Source organism: Protopterus annectens, chromosome 11.part0 (genome assembly GCF_019279795.1).
Source record: "Protopterus annectens isolate FY-2018-M chromosome 11.part0, PAN1.0, whole genome shotgun sequence".
NCBI lineage: Eukaryota > Metazoa > Chordata > Ceratodontiformes > Protopteridae > Protopterus > Protopterus annectens.
Genome location: NC_056745.1, coordinates 1,128,430,539 through 1,128,450,977, shown reverse-complemented (window position 1 = coordinate 1,128,450,977; position 20,439 = coordinate 1,128,430,539). Strand labels below are relative to the sequence as shown.

General features: G+C 39.7%; 1 protein-coding gene across 1 annotated transcript in view; it reads left to right on the top strand.

Annotated features, from left to right (window-relative positions):
* The window catches only part of BRAF (B-Raf proto-oncogene, serine/threonine kinase), a 1,627,514-nt gene that overhangs the window by 633,654 nt on the left and 973,421 nt on the right, over positions 1-20,439 (top strand). The window contains exon 9 of the mRNA XM_044088485.1: positions 10,908-10,944. Coding sequence (XP_043944420.1) covers positions 10,908-10,944 — 37 coding nt within the window. The remainder of the gene's footprint in view (positions 1-10,907; positions 10,945-20,439) is intronic.

The window sequence follows — 20,439 nt, the reverse complement described above, 5'->3', positions numbered from 1 at the left end:
TATGTCCTTCATGTCATTAATGTTTGGAAAAAGGCTTTGGGAGGGGAAGAGAAGGGAGAAAGTTAACTAAGTCATTTTTTTCTTAAATAGTGCCAGTTTTGTGGTATGTGGTTTTCTTTACATGCTATAAAGTACATTGTTTTCATTTATTTTTGAGTGTAATGGGGATTGTAAATGGGTGCTGCTGTTCTTTTTTTTTTTTCTTTCTTTCTTTTCTTTCTCCTTTCTCTCTCTCTTCGGTTTTGAGAAATGTGGGGACTGCAGTGTATTAAAGAAAAAAAACTGGTTGAAGAGCATGATAAAAGGAAAAAATACTGTGATTTTTCTTATTCTTGCATGGGGAAATGACTCTATTAAAGACCTTAGATTGATTTAGTAACAAATTTTAAGAGAGCGCAAGTAAATGAAAAAGAACATTGAATATTATGAGGCTTTTTTCTAGCAAATGTGTGTGTGCTCAGAAATAATTCTGGAGCTGGTCTTCATGTTTCCATGGAAACAATCTGATAAAGAAAAACTGGCTACAGTCTGGTGGAGAGTGATTGGCTGAGGAAAAAAAAATGAAGAGAGATACCAGTAGGAGATAATGTTCTCTGAAAGCATTCAGGGGATTTCCCAAAGTAGATAATGTTCTCTGAAAGCATTCAGGGACTTTTCCAAGGTAGTTAATGTACTCTGAAAACATTCAGGGGTTTCCCCAACTGGGCACATTGTTGGTGTTGTGAAGAGCCCTTTTGGCTGACATCAAAGAGTGAGAGTACTAATTTCATTAACTGTAATCGTACTTTGACTTATGAATGGGGTCCATTCCCGTCATGGTATTAGAAACCCAAAAGATTTGGAGAAATTAAAAAAAAACTGGGAGAGCTATAAAGATAACACAAAACCAGTCAGCACTTAGTAGAAGCACAGGCTGCACCATGCATCTTAGAATGGATGACTTTTCTTTTAGCTTAACTGAAGTCTGTGAGTGTGGCTTTCAGTTTTGGACTTTTGTTTCTATTAGGAGGGTAAAACTTGAATATTTGAAGGTGTACATATTTGTGTGTGTTAATATTGTTATAGGAGGGTATTGGGTTTTTTTTTTTTTGTTTGAGAGCTTTCAGTAAAACAGTTTTATAAGATGTGACATAGGCTCAAATGTATATGACAAGAAACAGCTATAAAAGTTCAACCTACAAAACAGTGTATGCATATAACACAAAAGCTGGAACTAGACACTTAACAGAAAATGTGTTATACATAAAAGGTGGGAATAATAACTTTTTAATGCAATGATGCTTTCTTTAATGGCTTTAAATGTAAATGGCCTCACAGATAAATACAAATGAGAGAGTAATGAACTATATTAAAATGTGGAGTGGAAATAGCTATGTTATAGGAGACGCACTTAGAAAGAACTGAACGTGTGAATTTGATAAAGAAAGGTTTTCAGGATGGTTATTCAGCAGAATGTCTGGGACAAAGGAAAAAAGCAGTACTTGTATTAATTGCCAGAGGAGCTCCAGTACTGATAGAAGATAAAGTTCATAGGTTCATAGATTAGTATTAAGCTAACTGCCCTTGCGAGCCATTTTAAGCCTAGCCAATTATCCCTTGTGAGACTCAAACCCTACACCTTGTGCTTGTAAGGCAAACACCTTAACCATTAGGCCACCCTCGCAACCCTTGGCAGATTTGTAGTGCCAAGGGGCTACTGGCAAGGGAGGAGAATTACACTGGCATGTATTTACATTCCAACTAAAACTGCTATAATAAATTATAATTTTAATTATAATTTTAAGAAAGTTCTGGGAGAAATAATCCGTTTTCAGCAAGGAATATTACTCATGAGTGGGGACTGGAGTTTGATTTGCAGCAGTGAAGATGTGTCTGGGGGGCCCAGAATGGAAAATATAACAAAGTAGGGTAGATTTTTACAGAAATTTATGAAAGTATTTGGCATGTGAATTCAGTAATTGGAATTTGGAGTGAATTTACATATTATCTTTACATGAATTTACATATTTCCCGAGATATAAAAACTGGGCTAGGCTAAACAGAATTTTACATTTCACAGGAACATGTGCGTTTAATGAAGTGACCTCTGGGAAAATAAAATTGAGGAGAATGAGCTCAAATGGCAATTGAGACTAAATGCAACATCTGAGCCAGGGATAAATGATAGTACCTCTGTTATGCCTGTTCTTAAGTGAAAAGCTATGTGTGTATAAAATGGGGTAATATCCTTTTAAGAATTAATTTTTATGTAATCACATGATTAGTGCATTTTAGATAGTTAAGTGTTTAGTCTTTTGAATTCATGGTTCTGATGAAGTCAGTTTGCCGAAAGCACTTAACCTTTTAACAGTTGTTTTATTAAATGTTTTGTACTTATTTTGGGACTTTAAATCTTATTGGTCACACTACCTTTGGATTTGTATATTACTTCTGTGTATTCTTTATAATCTTTTTTTAACTGAAATGAAAATCTCATTTTCTTTGTAATTTCCTTCTCTCTTTGTTGTTCCAAGACTGAAATTGGTCATTTGCGATCAGTGCTGTAGTCTGATAAACAATGTTAAATGAATAAAACCATGGTTGAGCACTGAACTTGTAACCAGTTGCAAGCCCAGTCCGTATTGTGATGAACATTACAACTGTGTACAAAAAAAGACAAGAATGAACTGATAATGCAATAAAGCAGTTGTATAATAGGTTATATGACATATTACACAAGAAGTGAACGGAATGTGATAATGCAGTTCTGCAATGAGTACAACATAAGTAGGGGTTGTACAAGCAAGTTACATACACAAACCAAATGAGAACAACATAGTACTACAGTAGCAGGCCAAGTATAGAGAAGTTAATTACTAAGTAGGAGACTATTAGATATGAAAAGGGGTTAGTAAGAGTAGAAGTATTACATAAATATTTACTGTTGAGGTGTTAGGGTAAGGTAATTGATGCAGTACAGCATTTGCTTGGTTACATGGTAAGACTGTTAATCAAACAGTTGCATTTGAATTAATCCTGCAGAAGTTTAGTTGGGATCGGAATTTAGAGTATTCAGATATTTCAGTTATATTTTTGGGTAGAGACTGCCAAAGTTCGTGGAGTAGGTTAACAAATTTAAGTAAATATTCAGTAAAATTGTGCAAATTTACTTTCATTACCAGTCTGAAAGATTTACCTTGTAGATGATATGAGCACATACTTGTAACAATTTCTTCTGAAAATGAGAAATTAAGTGAAAAGCTGGTGTTTACCAGTCTGCAGACATTTCTATTGGGCAGGTTCCATGTTGCGCATATCTTCCATTGTCTTAATTTTTTTCTTTGTACAGAAAAAGAAATGAATGCAGGAATTGTCAGAAAAATATTTTCCTTTTCTCTTATTTGTGAAAAAAGTAGTTATCTGCACTTCTAAAGAATGCAAAACAGGAAGCTTCTTTAAGGATTCTATCCATCCATCCACAGCCCCTTTTCCCCCATTTTTGCACATGGGGTTGGGGTGTCACTTCACCCGTCACAGTCATCTAGACCCAAGCTTTATACTGCCAGGTGGCTATCCCTGCTGCAGTAGTTCTTTCACACCACGCACTCGCATGTACATTCACATCTATAACCAATTTAGTCAGTCCACCTACTGCATGTCTTTGGAATGTGGGAGGAAACTGGAGCACCTGGAGGAACCCATGTGAATACAGGGCGGGACAAGCAGACTCCTCACAGAAGGCACTCCAGCCAAGAATCGAACTGAGAAACCTCTAACTGTGAGGCGATGATGTTTTGTGGTATTTCACTGTGCTGCCCCCAAGGGTTAACTGTTGGTTAATGGATGAGTTAGTTTTCTGTCATGCAGAGCTTACATGCAAACTTCTGGAGTCAGGTCATAGAAGAATAAGCATATTGTCATTTTAATGGAGAAGCAGTTCTAGCAAAATTGTAAAATAGAATTTTGCATTAAAACCATGCAAGTTTTTAACTATTTTCTCCAGAATTTTACCCATAAAAAACATATGCAACTCTCTTTTTGAATTGAAGAGTCCATTAAAGTAATGGAAAAAATCAATAATTGGATTCATTCATAATGGTCAATTAGAATCCTCACTATACATCAGTCCAGTCGTGTATTAGTAGACCACAGATGGAGTTGTTTCAATTTTTTTTTTCTCTTAACCATGACTTTCCAAGAAATTCTTGTACATCCTATTTGCATTGTACTCAAATTCCTTGCATAATGACTTCTGACTTACTCCTGTGAAAAACTGAAAAGTGCCGATTCACTTTTGCACACAGTTTATACAGTCTGTCTTGTTCTTCTGTGAACATTTTTTATAACTGACAAATGAAGTTGCTAGTGTGTCTAGACAGACAGACACTACAAATGTATGTGTTGCCCTTCAGTCAGTCTCAGTTCACTTATATGAAGATCTGAAAAATGCTTGAGATGCGCATGTCTTGAATTTCACATGCTGGTTGTTGTTGTGTCTTTCGGCTTTTCCCGATTAGGGGTCGCCACAGCGGAACTCCGGTCCGCTAATGATTGACAATAGATTTTTACATGCCGAGTTGCCGGCCCTGACGCACAACCTTCAATGAAGGTACGCCCATTCACGCACGTCTCCACACAGAAGACGCTCTAGCTGAGAATCGAACAGGATAACGTTTTACTGTGAGGAGACAACACTACCGCAGCACCACCACCGCAGTAACATGAATTTCACATGCTGGTACATTATCTTAATTGCTGACATGTCTCACTTAATTTCATATGAAATCTTGTTAACTAGTTAAGAGAGCATACATGTCTCACTAACTTCTCAGTGCTTTGGATCGCAAAAATGCTGTTAAGATATAACCACTTGTATGTTGATAAAATAGTGAATCTGTCAGTTCTGGCATTCTTGAGTTTTCACTGTGTGATCCCTTAAACATCATGTAGTGGAGGCCCATGGGTTATATGCAAATGACCCCTTCAGGAGATCTTGTTTCAGCTGCATGGCCTCTGAATATCCATGACTTTTTAAGTGTTTATGGTTATATTCAGGCCAGTAAAGCCAAACCCCACCAGCAGTGGACATGCTTCTTTTGACCTTTTTAGGCACCTTAATCTTTACTGGCATAGCTGGGTTTTAAAGACCCTGTTTTTGTGTAGTATAGCCACACTATCCACTTTTGCTATGCTGTTAAGGTCAAGAAAAATGCTGAAACATGCATGTCCATAGCTAGTGTGGTTTGGCTTTATTGGCATGAATATAACCCTAAAGACTTGAAAAGAAAGAAGCCATGTAGCTGAAACACTTGATATCCAGAAGGGGTCATTTGCATATATTCAATGGGCCCTCACTACAGGAGGGTAAAGGTAGTGGAAACTTCAGCTTGTGTGGGTTTTCCTTGCAGTTTTAATGAATGGTTTGTCTGCGTGTCTTTTATATCCTTTGGTTTGTAAATTCTAACATTCTTGGTAAACTGCGTTTCATGTCACTGCATATTTGCACTTCTTTTACAAATCTTACAGCGCAGCCTAACATTACATAAATTGACAAAAGCAAACGTAACTTATGTTGGGCTTTCTCCATCTAAAGTTGCTATATAAACCATATTTCCTTATACATGTATCCATTTCTTTGGCTACAACATTTCTTGTCCTTAGTAGATTTCTTACTATTGAAGATCCCTCACTTGAGTGAGATTGTCTTGAGATAACTTTATATTCATCTAGCTCATTGTGGTTATGGACTTCTACTATTGTGTGACTTTCTCATTATTTTGTTTTACTCTTGCTTCTCGTCCTGTTGTATGGACTTACCATTTTTCTTATCTTTATCACCACCTTCTTGCACATTTATTTCCTTGAACAAGGCCCTAGCTGAAGTAGATATGAATGGGTCTGTGATATTTTTAGTTGAAATAAGACCAAAACCGTGATAAGAACACACACTCGGCAACTGTATTTTATTCAAGGAAAGATCAGCACTTTCATCCAAGCAGTAACAGACGACATAAAGGGGAAAAAAACTCAACGTGCAACTCTGACATATTGAAAAATCATGTTACAAAGTCACATGACCCCATAACTAAAACAACCTGTTTTAAAACATTTGTGTAAAAATATATTGAAAATACAGGAAGCATAAAACATGAACGGAAAATGAATACAAAATACTTGAGAGTGGCTGTATACCTGCAAATTGTCTTGCTTGTGATTCAGTAATAATGCAGCAAGCAAACATACAATACAAAACTGTTTATTATGTTGGACAGAGAAAAAAGAATTATTGAGGGGAAGCATAAGAAAGTAATTTATATTATAAGGAACTGATATGGCAGCTGCCTTTAAATGCTGCACAGGCCCCCAGGATTAAATGAGAATGTTTCAAGTGTATTGGTAGTTGGGTGCACAAAAGTGTGTTCTTTTTTTATGTACATTCCTGACATGATTTTTATTAGTTTTTGATTTTTGTCAGAGTGAGTGACTACACCTATGTTTTCAGGTTCTTTTTGTGCTGTAACCATAAATACCCGGTTATTAGCTGTTCTGGGAGGCAAGCTGGAGCACATCTTCAGCTGCAAGCAGGAAAATAAAGCAGTATATAATGCAAGGTACAGCTTACTTATCACCGAAGAAAAACTGTTTACATTGAAATGCCTAGCCATTATCCATGTATTTCCATCAAGGATGGTCCAAAGTCCTGAGCATTGTGCTCACTCTGTTTCCAAGCAGATGGAATAACCTTGTGTGAGCTGTTTTACTTCCTTTTCTCACATATTTGTTACTGGATGGAATCATTTGGAGTGTCCGACAGTTAGCACCAGTCTTTTATCAGCTTCAGAGCTGCATTCTTTAACAGGTCTTCATGTATCAGAAGAAAGTGTTCTTGTACAATACATCCAGTTGTATATGCAAGGATGTCTAGTATTAGCATATCCATTGTCTGCAGCATAGAAAAATATGTATAAAATTCAATTTAGAGAGAGAGAGTCGAATCACATATGCATGTAAAATATGTCCATCAGTATCCTACTGGGGGGCCTAAATGGGAATTTCCGGGCTGTACCTCCAGAAACATCCAGGGCAGACAAGTTGACACACTGTGACTGTTTGTAGGCAAGTCGTGCATGCATGTGAATGTGTGTGTATATTGCAGCAAGTGACATCACTAGAAGATGGTCTTATTAGTTCAAGTGTAGTTTATTTCCGATGCAAAAATCTAAAGTAAGATTAACTTTCAATGAAAACTAAAAGCAAGCACAGTTTTTGCTTACATTCCAGTTCTGGATTTTGATGGTCCATTATTAAAGACCTTTAGAGGATTGAAGGTCAGCAGGACTAAGACAAAATATATGTGTGCGAATGAGGAGGAGGATAGAGGAATGGCGAGTATGCAGAGAGTAGAGTTGGCAAAGGTGGATGAATTTGAATACTTGGGATCTGCAGTTCAGAGTAATAGTGAGTGTGGAAGAGAGGTGAAGAAGAGAGTATAGGCAGGGTGGAGAAGAGTGTCAGGAGTGATTGTGACAGACAGGTACCAATAAGAGTGAAAGGGAAGGCCTACAAGAAGGTAGTGAGACCAGCTATGTTATATGGGTTGGAGATAGTGGCATTGACAAAAAGGCAGGAGTCAGACCTGGAGGTGGCAGAGTTAAAGATGTTAAGATTTGCATTGGGTGTAACAAGGATGGACAGGATTAGGAATCAGTGTATTAGAGGGTCAGCTTAGGTTGGACAGTTTGGAGACAAAGCCAGAGAGGCGAGATTGTGTTGGTTTGGACATGTGCCGAGGAGGGATGCTGGGTATATTGGGAAAAGGATACTAAGGATGGAGCTGTCAGGTAAGAAAAGAGGAAAGCATAAGATAAGTATTATATATGTGGTGAGAGAGGACATGCAGGCAGTTGGTGTGATAGAGCAAGATGCCAAAGACAGGAAGAAATGGAAACAGATGATCTGCTGTGGCTATCCCTAATGGGAACATCCGGAAGAAGATTAAAGACCTTTAATTAAATTCCTCACAGCTTTTGGGCATTGCAGCACTTGTCAAGCCACCCCTCCTGTCCAAACTGTCATTGCCAGTACTCCTCCACAGTTAGGCTTTTGGTACTCTGTAGGCAAATCCACAGTTAAGCTCATTTTTGTGGTTATGGTTCCCTAAGAGTTTTTATGCCATCTTGGAAAATCTTTTTTTCAGGTAGATACCGCTGCCGTTTTAGGCTACAGGCATTGTTTTCATCAGCATTTGATTCAGATTAAACCCTGCAATTACAAGCTGTGCTGCTGTAGTTTTTATTTTGTTTGTTTATTTAATCATTGTTAACTGTAGGTAGACTGGTCCTAGGGCCAATTTCAGGTACATCCCAGGGACTATTGCACATCACAGTCAGTGTAATGCAGAACAGTTTTAAACACCCAAATGGGTATAAACAAATACACAGTTGAGTGAGAAGTGCAATTATGAATGCAGTCATTTCAGGCTTACAGTTATGGCAAATGTGCTGTCTGTGCAACTAAAAAAATTTTACTGTAATGTATGTACAACACAGTACAGCATTCCTTGCATCTTAAGTAGCCACTTTGCCACAGTGACCTCTCTACTGAATGAGGTAAGCTGTGTGACACAGATAACCCATATGCTTTCAAGAGGCAGACCCATCTCTGTTGATGAAATGGAATGGTAGTAATGACAAGGTCACCTACCTAACTGTGTTTACATTCCTCTGTGTATGCAGCCACTGTACGAGTGCATGGTCTGTTATCAATGTGAAGCTTCATCTTAGCTTGTAACATTGTAAAGAGGTTGGTGCCCACTTAATAGTGAGACAGTCTTGCTCTTTTGTTGAGTATGTTGTTACTGTCTTATACATTCATAGGTGGTTACTAGGCCTGTGTTCAAAGAGTTGGGAAACCTAACCCAGTTTCCCAATTGTGCTGTATCACTGTTAAGTGAATTGGCAAATAAAAGCTGAGAGAATGAAACTCTGTACTACTGGAAGCAGTATATTAATAGTTCATAGCCTCAATCTTCTGAAATGACTGCCAGACTTGCTTTACTTTCTGCTTAACTAGCAAACTTGCTGTTATTCACCACATATTTCTTGAGTTTGCACAACTCCTAATCCAACTTTAGATGCATTAGTGTAGACAACTAGTTTTAGTGAGTCAAGGGTGAACAAGACTGATCTTGAACATAAAGTAATTTTCATCTGTCAAAACCTTCCTCTGCCTTGCACAGTCCATCTTGTCTGTATAAGGCAACTTACATTTTGTATGTTCTATCAGAGGGAATGCTGGGGTCGCAAAGTTGGGTGTACAAACTTTCTGTAGTAGCTTGGTAGTCCTAAAAGTGCTTCCTTGGTTTTGTACTGGCTATAGGCCAGTTTTTGACAGCTTCTATTTTTGTCTTTTTGGGGGGGGGTTAATTAACCCAGTGCCAATTACATACCTGAGTATCTGGCTTCAGGAATGCAAATTCTTATTTTGGCAAGACTAATTGCTAGCTCTGCCTGTATTAGAATCCAGTAGAGTTTGCACTTTATAGGTTCATAAGCATATACTAGGCTGTCAGTCTGCAGAGTGTTACCAGCCTAGCCAATAACCAAAGGTCAGAATCAAGCCCTTGTATCTGTGAGATTAAGACTGCAACCATTATGCCAACCCCCCCTCCCCATTTAGATTAATGTGATCTCCATTCTTTGAGTAAATTATTAGATCAAGGTAATCATCAGAGCACCTGACATGAGGGTTCAGTCCATGAGCCTTTGAATAGTGTCAGGAGCTCTGTAACTTCCAAAGATTTATAGCAGTATAATGCAAAAGACCTTATGGAGTGGAGAATGCCGTCTCCTGTTTGGCATTGGGAAGTGGAATTTTGTCAGCACCCCTTGCTTGAATCTACACTGGTCAGACATCTTGCTTTGTCTAGCCTCTGTGTGAACTTATTCACTATAGGATTGAATGTCTCAGATTTGGACAGGTCATTCAGTTTTTGGAAATCATTACAAAATCTTAAGGTACCCAGCTTAGAGATGAACATGGCTGATCTGTTCCATTCACTGTGGAGCTGAACATAACATAAAGTAATTTTCATCTGTTAAAACCTTCATCTGCCTCCCATTTTAAAATTTTTTCCATTGTCATAAGCAGCAGTCCCTCCATGCTACAGACTAACAGCTGAAGTGAGAGGAGTCTGGAGCAATAAATAATGGGAGCAAGTTAGGAAGAGGATAGTGCAGCACTGGATAATAAGAACATGGAGAGCAGGCAGACAGTATGAGCGCAATACATCCTCTACAGAGTACAGCATTGCAGGTAGGTGGAGGATGAGTAGTGCAACACTGCATTATGGAACCATGCTGAGGGGTTATGGTTGTGCAGCAGTGTATCATGGGCACAGGCAAGAAAAGCGTAGAGTGCAGCACTGCACATTGGAGACACAGAGAAATGAGAAATGTTGGTGCAGCATTGTATCTTGGGAAGACTGAGCAGGGAAACCTTTTGCAATGTGGGTGGGTAGAGGGAAGAAATAACTAGAGTACTGGGTTGACTGAGAAATGCTAGCGTGGTGTTTGCAAGTGTGATGGAGGCTCCAAAGTGAAGCAGAATTAAAGACACTGTTGATATTGTTCTCAGGAACTGCCATTTATTTTGAAAAGATACAAGTGTTGCTGATAATGGAAGCACGTAAGTGTCTTGGTGTATCTATCGCCTTGCAGTTAATGTACAAGTTTGTACAGGTAAGTATTTACACTCCGGTTTAAACTGAAGTAATGCACTTCTAAGGTATAATATGTATTATATAGTACGTTATTCATACTTTGAAACATTTGCCATAAAGCAGCATTTTTAATTTGTTTTTGCTGTCAACACAGTACCAGGTAGGAAATGGTCTGTGCTAATAATGTGCATTTATGTTGCCCTTTTAGGATTTAATTCGAGATCAAGGGCTACCGAGAGAAGGGGGTAAGTAGTTCATGTTTTATGTTGACAACTAGCACAAGTTGCACCTGTTTGGAGTAAAGACATAAATGTCAAGTATGATTTACTTAATCAAATTTCCCAGAGGTGGAGTCCTGATTACTAATATAATTCAGCTGCTATATAATACAGCTATTCAGACTGCCTTAGTCAAAAGGACCCCCCCCCCCCACAAAATGTAAAACTTTTAGAAAACAGGGCAGTTTTTGAGCAAATTAAGGTGACACTATCCTTTGCAAACAAAATTGCAGCTGAGCATCTACAGGTCCAGTTTAACAGTTTTCAGTTATAACTTTTTAATGCTATAAAATAGTTTACAGTTTTTCTTACATTTGGCTTTACAGATGTGCTCCATTTCCAAACCAAGGTCTCATATTGGTCCTGAAGTTTTATGTATAGTGAATGCAGGAGTGAAGATCTTTAGTGGGTATTGTCAAGTATTGTTTAGCTTTTTTTAAATAGTTTGAAGTAACTAGAACTGATATGTGCCCTTGGATGTACCTTTAATCACACAAACACAGTGAATGTTTGTTTTAGTAGTCCACTTGTACAGTCATAGGTGTCATTGCAACTCTGGTAACAGTACTTCAGTTTACAGTCTGGGACTTTAGGGGAAACTCTGCTGTGTTGGGTTAACAGTGAGTTCCCTAGGCATTGGTAATATAGTTTGAAATCTTTACATTTTCAGAAATGAAGGATAAAACATTACTGGACAGTGACAGAAGGTAACCTGGACATTTTTGTTTGAGTTTGTGCTTAGTTCAGTTTTTGTAATGAAACTAGTCCTTATTTCTTTGGATATGTGTTATGAGTTAACTGCTTGGTTTTCTTTCTCTGGGCCTTCCCAGTTTTGTTTTCCCTTGGTCTTGAGATCCTGTATTTCAGATGTATATCTCACCTCCCCACCTGGTAGGTATTCATTTTGTCTACACGTGGGGTGCATTGACTCCCAGAATCTCCAGGTCTTTCTAAGCTAGTTGAATAGTTTACATTTACTGTTAATACAGACTTTTAAAACATTTCTCCTTCTGACTCTTTAGAACTCTAGTCTTTATGAATGTTCCTAGTCCTCAAATAGACAATCAGAACAGTACAGGAGCTTGCCTGTATTGTCTAGGTCTCCATCATAGTGTCAGAGGTTTTCAGCCGAGCTACTTACATGCATTATTTATTTATTTAACATTTGTTGACTGGGAAAGTCCGACTAGGTTCCACAGAGCCTGTTTTCAGCGGAGGCCCGGGGAGAAATGCTCCAGATGCATGTCTTTGGAATGTGGGAGGAAACCGGAGTACCCGGAGGAAATCCACGTGCACATAGGGAGAACATGCAAACTCCACACAGAAGGCACCCCAGCCAAGAATCGAACCGGAGAACCTCTTGCTGTGAGGCGACAATGTTAACCGCTGCACCACTGTGCCACCCATTACATCAAGAAATTAGACTCCTTCCGTAATGTTCTCAGATTGACAGTGATGGGGTGAACCCACCACTAGGACTTGGTAGTAGCCAAAGAATACTAAGCTATTGAAGGATATTGTTAGATGACAGATTGCATCCAAATCATCCACTTTTCAAGATGTGTGCCACTATAACCTTCAAACCTCATGTGATGATTTTCCCTCTGGCAAAGGGGGTTGACATTCCAGTGATCATGTGCAAATAAATGTCAGTGTGATCAGAGACCCTGTGAGGTATATCCCTGGGGCTGAACTCTGGTCCAATGGTCCACTCACTTCCTGTCTTCTTTCTCCAAGCTGACATTAGCTTGTTAGGAAAAGTTAATGGAGCTTTTGCATGCTCTCTTACACCCACTGGCCTTCTGTTCCCTTTTCCTGTGTGGTATTAAATGTTTGCAGTCTTTTTAACATCTTGTGGGTTATGACTAAATGGTTAAAAAAAAAAAAAAAAGAGAGTCTGGAGCAAGCCCAACACAGCCCACCACAGCATTTCTATTAGTAACTTCTTACTCTGTTAAATTCCTTTGTTATTCCCTAATCATGTGGTAAGGGCACAGGTATACCTCTTTGGAATGTGTTTGGTAGAGGTCTTTTCCCTTCCCTACTCACTGTTTGCTGGCAGGGAAGCCTGAATTCTCCTAGGTCCATTTTTCTGAGAGACATTGGGATAGTGAGTATCCTGTCATACTAGATCATGCCAGATTATCTTCTCTTTGGAAAGACTAAATGTCTCTCTGAAATTTTCCATAGATTGGACAGATCTGTCTTCACTGTTCTTTGACTCAAAAAGAAACAATGTGTTTTTACTGCAATAAATGCAGTTTGTATACAGGCTTGTTTGGTGCATTTTCCGTTTGGTTCCTGGCCTTCTGTTGTTCACACTGCACCAGATTTTTGGATTTTGTCAAAAAGAAACAATGTTTTCCAGAGGAAGAACAAATAGAAGTAATGGGTAGACCCCCCTGGAACCCTTTTCAAAGATGGTACGTTTGTAATCTATAAGCAGCCTGTTTCTTTTTCTTGCTGCACTGTCAAGAATATCGATGATTTCTTTAGAGCATCCCCACATGTAGTCTGATCTGTCTGAGAGTCCTTAATCTGATTATTTTTGGTTCAGCATAGGAGTTGAGACCTCTTGTATTTGGCCACGCTTTCCATTGATATCTATTCCAAAGTGGTGGACCAGTTGGATAGAAATGTTTTTTTCTTGTACTGGATTAGGCTTTTGAACCCTTAATTATTAGTCTTGCTCTCTCAATTTGTAGTATGTCTGATGAATTGGGCATTGACCGGGATATCTGAGCTGTGACTTGGGGTGGGGTCAGTTTGAGTGCATTCATTTTAGTATTGTACTTTTAGTGCATGGAACACTGTGATTATGCTCCAGAATCAGAAAAAAAAAATAAACCCATTATGTGCTACTGCAGCCTAACTGTAACAGCATTTTCAGAGGTGTGTAACAATTGTTGCACACCCCCAACAAGCTGTGGCAGTCTGGTATAAGGGTATATCTTTCCTGCTGTATGCATGAAAGTTTACAGATGTTCATATGCAAGTAACTTATTTAAATTAGGGCAGTATTTAAAAACTGTCCCTGACTTTTTCCCTTATTTGCTGTCAGACACCATTCGCTAAGTGCTTTACTGGCTTTTAAAGCCAGTAAAGCACATCATGTTTTTTTTGTCTTTTGTAACTGATAAGATATGGAGTAGATAAGACTCTACAAAAAGTTATGTTTGGGCCTCACTGATCATAAATTGTGTTGTTGGCATGAATGGCAAGAGTCATCTCTTGAACTTCACTTTCTAATTGAACTTCATGGCATCCATGTCTCAAACACACAATGCAGTTATGATCGGATGTGCAATCAAAACCCTCTGTTTTATTGCACTAATTTGTGGAAAGGGTAGCTGCTGCAGATGTTGAACTGTACAGCTTGCTTACTGATCTCATTTCAAGAGGATGTCCTTCTGGCAGTCTTGAGTGCATCTTTTCAAGAGGAAATTCTTCTTGGAGAACTTTCTCAAGCCTTTGTTGAAAGCTTCTGAAAGTGGGGGGTCATTCTTGACTGAGGAAGACTTGGACAACCTCCCTGATAACAGCTTTGTCTTGTTAACAAAACTACTCTTATTAGGAAGTGTTAAGTCTACAGTTGCTTTTTTGTTTGGATCTTACAAAGCAGCACCTGTTTTATGTGAAGCTGTTCTGCCTTTACTACATTGTGAATTTTCCGGGTCTATGTACAGTCATTGAATAAGAAATGCATCGAGCCTCTGTTCATCGAATGTAAAACATCAAACATTCAGTGAATGCTCAATCATTGAATATTTTACCCAAGGAACGTAGTTGGTTGGCCAGATTTAGGAAATTTGCCCTTTTCCCACACTATAGTGTGATCTCAGAGTTGGTATATATAAGTAGGGGCGGGTAGGTTTGATATACTGTGGTGTGTGTTTCAGTATGCATGTTGGTCCACTCTCTCTTATCCCAGAGTAAAATATTCAATGATTGAATGCTCTCTGAATTAAACATTTGATGTTTTACGTTTGATGAACAGTGGTTCGATGCATTTCTTGTTAGATGACTGAACACAGACCAAAATTTTCCAGTGTGAATTTTTTGTGTTCTTACGTTCCTCGGTGGAGTTGCCAGTCCAACTTGGATTTTTGTTAGATGCCTTCCATGTGTCTTAAAAACTCAATTTGTTTGAACAGCTTTTTATGGTAGCAGCAGGTGTTTTCCAAGTGTAGAATCTTACTTGTTTTAATGCAGATAAGCTGTTTGAGAACTGGAAAAATAGCATTTTGTTTACAAATTGGTCACTGAACTGGAAGAGCAAAAAGAAAAAAAGCTCACTGTTTGAGTAAAGATTTGCGGTGGAGACTTCAGCAGAGGATTGAACACAGATTGAGATGCTGCCCCTTTAATAACTAGCTTTGGTGCTATGCTTTTGCAGTACTGTAATTGTATCAGATTCAGAAGCAGTGCAGTAAAGATTAAGTTGGATGCTTAAATATGGTATAATGCTTCCAGATGCAGTGCTTGCCTTTAAGCTGCTACCATTTGCTTATATGTGAAAGATTATTATTAAGAGCACATAATTAAGTTTATTTTTCTTCATCGTAGTCTGCCATAAAGCACATTTTTGGAGGAAAATACATAAGGAATTGCTGTGACTATTAACATTAGTCAAAACACAGAATTCACAAAGCAGAAACATGCAATTTGAGCAGACAAAAGAGCTCTGTCATAACACCATTACTGGGTACAGATCTGCTTGACAAGTATGGTGGAAGATCCAAATGTGTTGTGCGTCAGATCATCTGTCATTGGGCTGAAGCCTGTCCAAACAAAGGTGAACAGGTTAAGATACTGACACCAACATTCTTGGAGCCATCTCTCTCAAAGCTTTGGCCCTGGACTGCTCAGATCCGAGATAAGTTTCTGGGCCTGGGATCATCAGTGCTGAAGGTGCTAAGGATTTTGAATTGACACTGAGGTTCTCTGAGCTGTCTCTCCATCTCAGGGACTTGGCACTGGACAGTTCAGATCGGAGATTGGTTTCTGGGCCAGGGCACCGAGGGTTTCTCTGTCTTCAGAATGTAGGGAGCTATCGGTTCCATTGGCAGCCTTTGCCTTTGAGGCTTTTGAAAGGGGTTAGGTAAATACCAAAGACAGTGTGAATTCAGCCAGTTCGCTTCCACTCAAACCCCATCTGCAGTGTGTTCTTCGTCTGTTCATCCTGTTGGACAGGGACAGTCGGTACTAAGGGTTTCTGAAGAAGTTTACTTCAGCCTCTTGTCTGATTCTGAACCTTCTATTGGTCTTCCAGAAGATGCTCCCAGAAAATGGACTTGTAAGTAGAAGCACCTAGCCTCTTCCCCAGAGTCTTTCATGGATGATACTGACTTAGACGAAGGGGAGGGTTCCCCTTGCTGCCTCTCTGAAGATGTCATACTCTGTGGTATTCTCAGATTAATAAAACAGAGAGGGGTTTGGTAATTCCAAGACCTTTCACTGGATGAGTCAGGATTCTTGGAGGCCTTTGGTCCCAGACCAACATCGTCCTGGGTGGTACCTCCTGTTTGACCCATTTATCAATGTTATGGCCCAACAGGCATGGAAGGACCCTTGTAATGGATTCCACCCCTAAGAAAGCCAAAAACATATCTGCACCAACAGACAGAAAACAGAGTGAGAGTCCAGCAGTAGATACTGTGGTGGTGGCAGCAGCTACCAAGAAAGAGCTAGTGAAAGAAAGTTGTCTGTTCATCCTCCAAACACAGAATTTACGGCAATGGACAGATTTGGGAAATGGTCCTGTTCATCAGCGAATTTCACCCTCAGATTGCTGAACTACCAAAGTCGCTTTAACAAGATTCCAGAGAGACTTGACTAATCAGCAATCATTCTCAGGGGTGTTGCCTGTGGATGTTCAGAAAATGATGGACTTGCACCTTTCCACCCGTCATTTCTCTTTTAATGTGGCCATGGGTCTGCTGTCTATGCAGCTGATACAGCCAGAGCAGCAGGCACCGGCATTACCATACGTCGTCACATCCAGTGACTTTGTCATCTTTTATTAATGTCACTTATTGATGGGTCCACCTTGTTTGGACCGAAAGTCAAGGATGCACTCATCAGGAGCCAACAAGATGGCAACTCTTTCTGTAGTTGGAGTATGGTTCTACACCCCACAAAGAACATTCTCTAGGAACCAGAGGTTGAGGTGCATGGGTGGGAGGTTGTCATAATGGTTAAGATGTTTACCTTACAGACACAAGGTACAGGGTGTGATTCTCACATGGAGTAATTGGCTAGGCTTAAAGTGGTCTACAAGGACAGTTAGGATAGTACTAATCTATGAACCTGTAAACCTAAGGGGATATCTCTAGATTGGTTAAGCATTTGCACTTCACAGTTGTCATCTACAGTATTAAGTAGAAGTTCATTATCAGTGAGCGTGTGGCAGGTTTTATTTTTATTGTTCCTCATGGACAGGGGCAGCCGATGTTGATCATAGACCTGCTCTGTTCATAAATTCATTCTGCAAACTGCGCAAAAAGAGCAAATGGGGATACTTGGGATTAACATGGCTAGGTTTGTAAAGGCTCTAGGGCTGCAAGCCTAGTAACCTCCTATGAACCTATAACAGGAGATTCAGCAAGTCACAGAGTACTTCCATAACTTCCAAGGTGACAGACCTCTCTGTGGGAGAGAGGTAGACAATTTTAAAGGGCAACGATCAAGAGGCAAAGAGGCACCACATAATAAAGGCTTTCACAGTCCATTTTCCAAGAAAGCCTTTCAGCAGTCTTGAATGGAACATTTTATGATGCAAATGTAGATAGTGTACATACAGCTTTAAAAGTTTTGGTGCACTTTTTATCTAGGGGAAGTTAAATAGGAGGGGTATTTTGTGTTTTCTTTGTACTTGAAAAAGCCCTGCATTTGAGTCCGGGTGAAAGCACTTGTGGTGAACTTTGAATAAAAAAAGACTGTTTTATTACCATCTTCCTGTGTCGCCTGGACCGTTTTTGTTGGATTTTATTCAGTACTGTATATATGGTTGTTCCACTAGTTTTAATTTATTAGTCTTGAATGGTTGCTTGACTACCACAGTCTGGAGGCAGTCAGGGGGTTTCTTTCTTTGCCACCTCAAGCTTGGTACACGATAACATCAGATTCATGGGTGCTGAGAATAATAAACAGAAGCTATTCAGTTTGCTTTTCCCTCCCACCCCAGAAAAAGAAGAAAGTCCCTGTTGTTCGACCCAGTCAGTGAGAGTTAGCAGCCATAGAAATTTCAAAGCTGCTAGAACAGAGTAATCCAACCCAGTCCCCCATGACCATTTAGAACCTAGAGTCTTTTCCAGGTTCTTTTTAGTACCAAAGAAGACTGGGACTTCAGACCCATTTTGGATATTGGGCACCTAAACGAGTTCATAAAGATAGACAAAATTCCAGATATTCACTGTTCAGTCCATTCTACCTCTTTTGAGGAAGGGCGATTGGATGTGCTCTATAGATTTCCAGGGTGCCTACTATCAGATCAAAGTAGTGAAGCAGTTCAGGAGGTTTATCTGCTTCAGGCTGATAGCCAGTCACTTCCAATTCAAAGCACTGCCATTCAGTCTCACGACAGCCCCTCAAGATGTTCACCAAAGATCATGGCATTAGTAGCTGTGCACCTGTGCCTACTGGGGATCCACGTTTTCTCGTACCTCGTTAATTGGCTCCTCACTGCCTCCACCGAGCATCTCCTCTTACTCACAGAGACCTAGTACTCCAGCTGCTTCTGAATTTAGAAATATCCATAAACCTGCCAAAATGTCAGCTGAACTCAACACAGTGTATAGAATTCACAGGATGTCACCTAGACATCAAACTTCAAATAGTCAGCCTCCCCCAGTTCAGGGTTCTTTTTGTTCGTCTTACAGATCTTCAAGTTCTAAATCACCCAACATCACCAGCAAGGTTAATCCTATGACTCTTGGATGTCATGGCATCTACAATTCTGATGATTCTGTTAGCCAGATATTACATGAGGGTACTGCAGTAGACCTTAGCACTACAGTGGTTTCAATCCATTCCACCTCTGCATTCAAATATTCGAATTATGTAGGTCTGCAAAAAATGCATCTTAGTGGATAAAATTTCCATCTGTGACTGAGGGCTGTCCTTTCCAGATGGACTCGCCAGTTGCAGCAGTGACTACGGATGCTTCCCTTCTTGGTTGGTGGTGATGGTGGGGGCATTTAAAAAGGGAGGCTGGTCTGAGGTACATGGTTGTCAATAGATACCAGTAAAAGAAAAAGTGAAATCAGCACTATGGCACTAAATAAAACAAAAAAATATATTTGTTTTATTGAGTGCCTTGGTGCTGATTTTACTTTTTCTTTTACATTTATTTTAAATTTAGTACAATCAGCTTTATCTACAAGGCAGAATTTTTTTAGTTTTTATTTTTGTTAATAGATACTGACCTTCATATCAATGTCTTGGAGCTCAGAGTGGGGCTTTTGTGTTCCTGGCATTTCAGGACCTCCTTCTCAAGAGTGTGATCTCCATACAGATGGGCAACATGACTGTGGTATGATGCATCAACAAACAAGGACGACCCTGATCTTATCCTCTGTGTCGAGAGGCCATGAGGGTCTGGCAGTGTGTGATGTCTTCACACCTCTTTCTGATACGCCCATCCTGGGGTCCTCCAGTGTACTCGCTAACAAATAGAGCAGGACAATGTTGATGCCTCATGAGTGGTCCCTCAATCCTACAGTAGCAGAAGCAATTTTCAGTTGCTGGGGACAACCTTGATGCGACCACTTTGCCTCTTATCTCGACATGTTCAGCAGGTATTTTGCCATGATCCCTCCACAGGAGCAGTCACCTAGGGACGCTTTGGTCCACAGTTGCCCCCCCTCCCCCATCTCCTGTATGCCTTTCCTCATTTACCATTAATGAGCAAATTCATATATAAAGCAAGACAGTGCAAAGCCAGTATGATCCTCATTGGCCCCTTTTTGCCCAAACAGACATGGTTCCCCTACCTATGGCTTCTACTACTGCATCTTCCATGGATGCTGAATCATTATCTGGATCTACTTACTCACCCGTCCGGACTACCTTCTCTGCACTTTAAAAGTCCATGAAGTTAACCGCATGGTTCCTTCAATTTTAGTCATAGCCAGATATGCTAGGCTTTACCCTGCAGTAATCAGCATTATCTCTGTCTCTGCTTCACAGAAACTGTCATCTAAGAAAATGTACCATAGTAAATGGAGGAGGTTTTCTATTTGGGCCTACTCCAAAGGCCTTGATCCTTTTTCAGCACTAGTTCCTTCCATATTTGAATTTTTATCTGATCTCTCTGAGAAAGGTTCAGTTTCGCCACCATCAAGGGAATGGTTCCTTTAATTTTAACCATAGCCAGAGATGCCAGGCTTTACCCTGCAGTAATCAACATTCTCTCTGTCTCTGCTTCACAGAACTGTCATCTAAGAAACTTTATCATAGTAA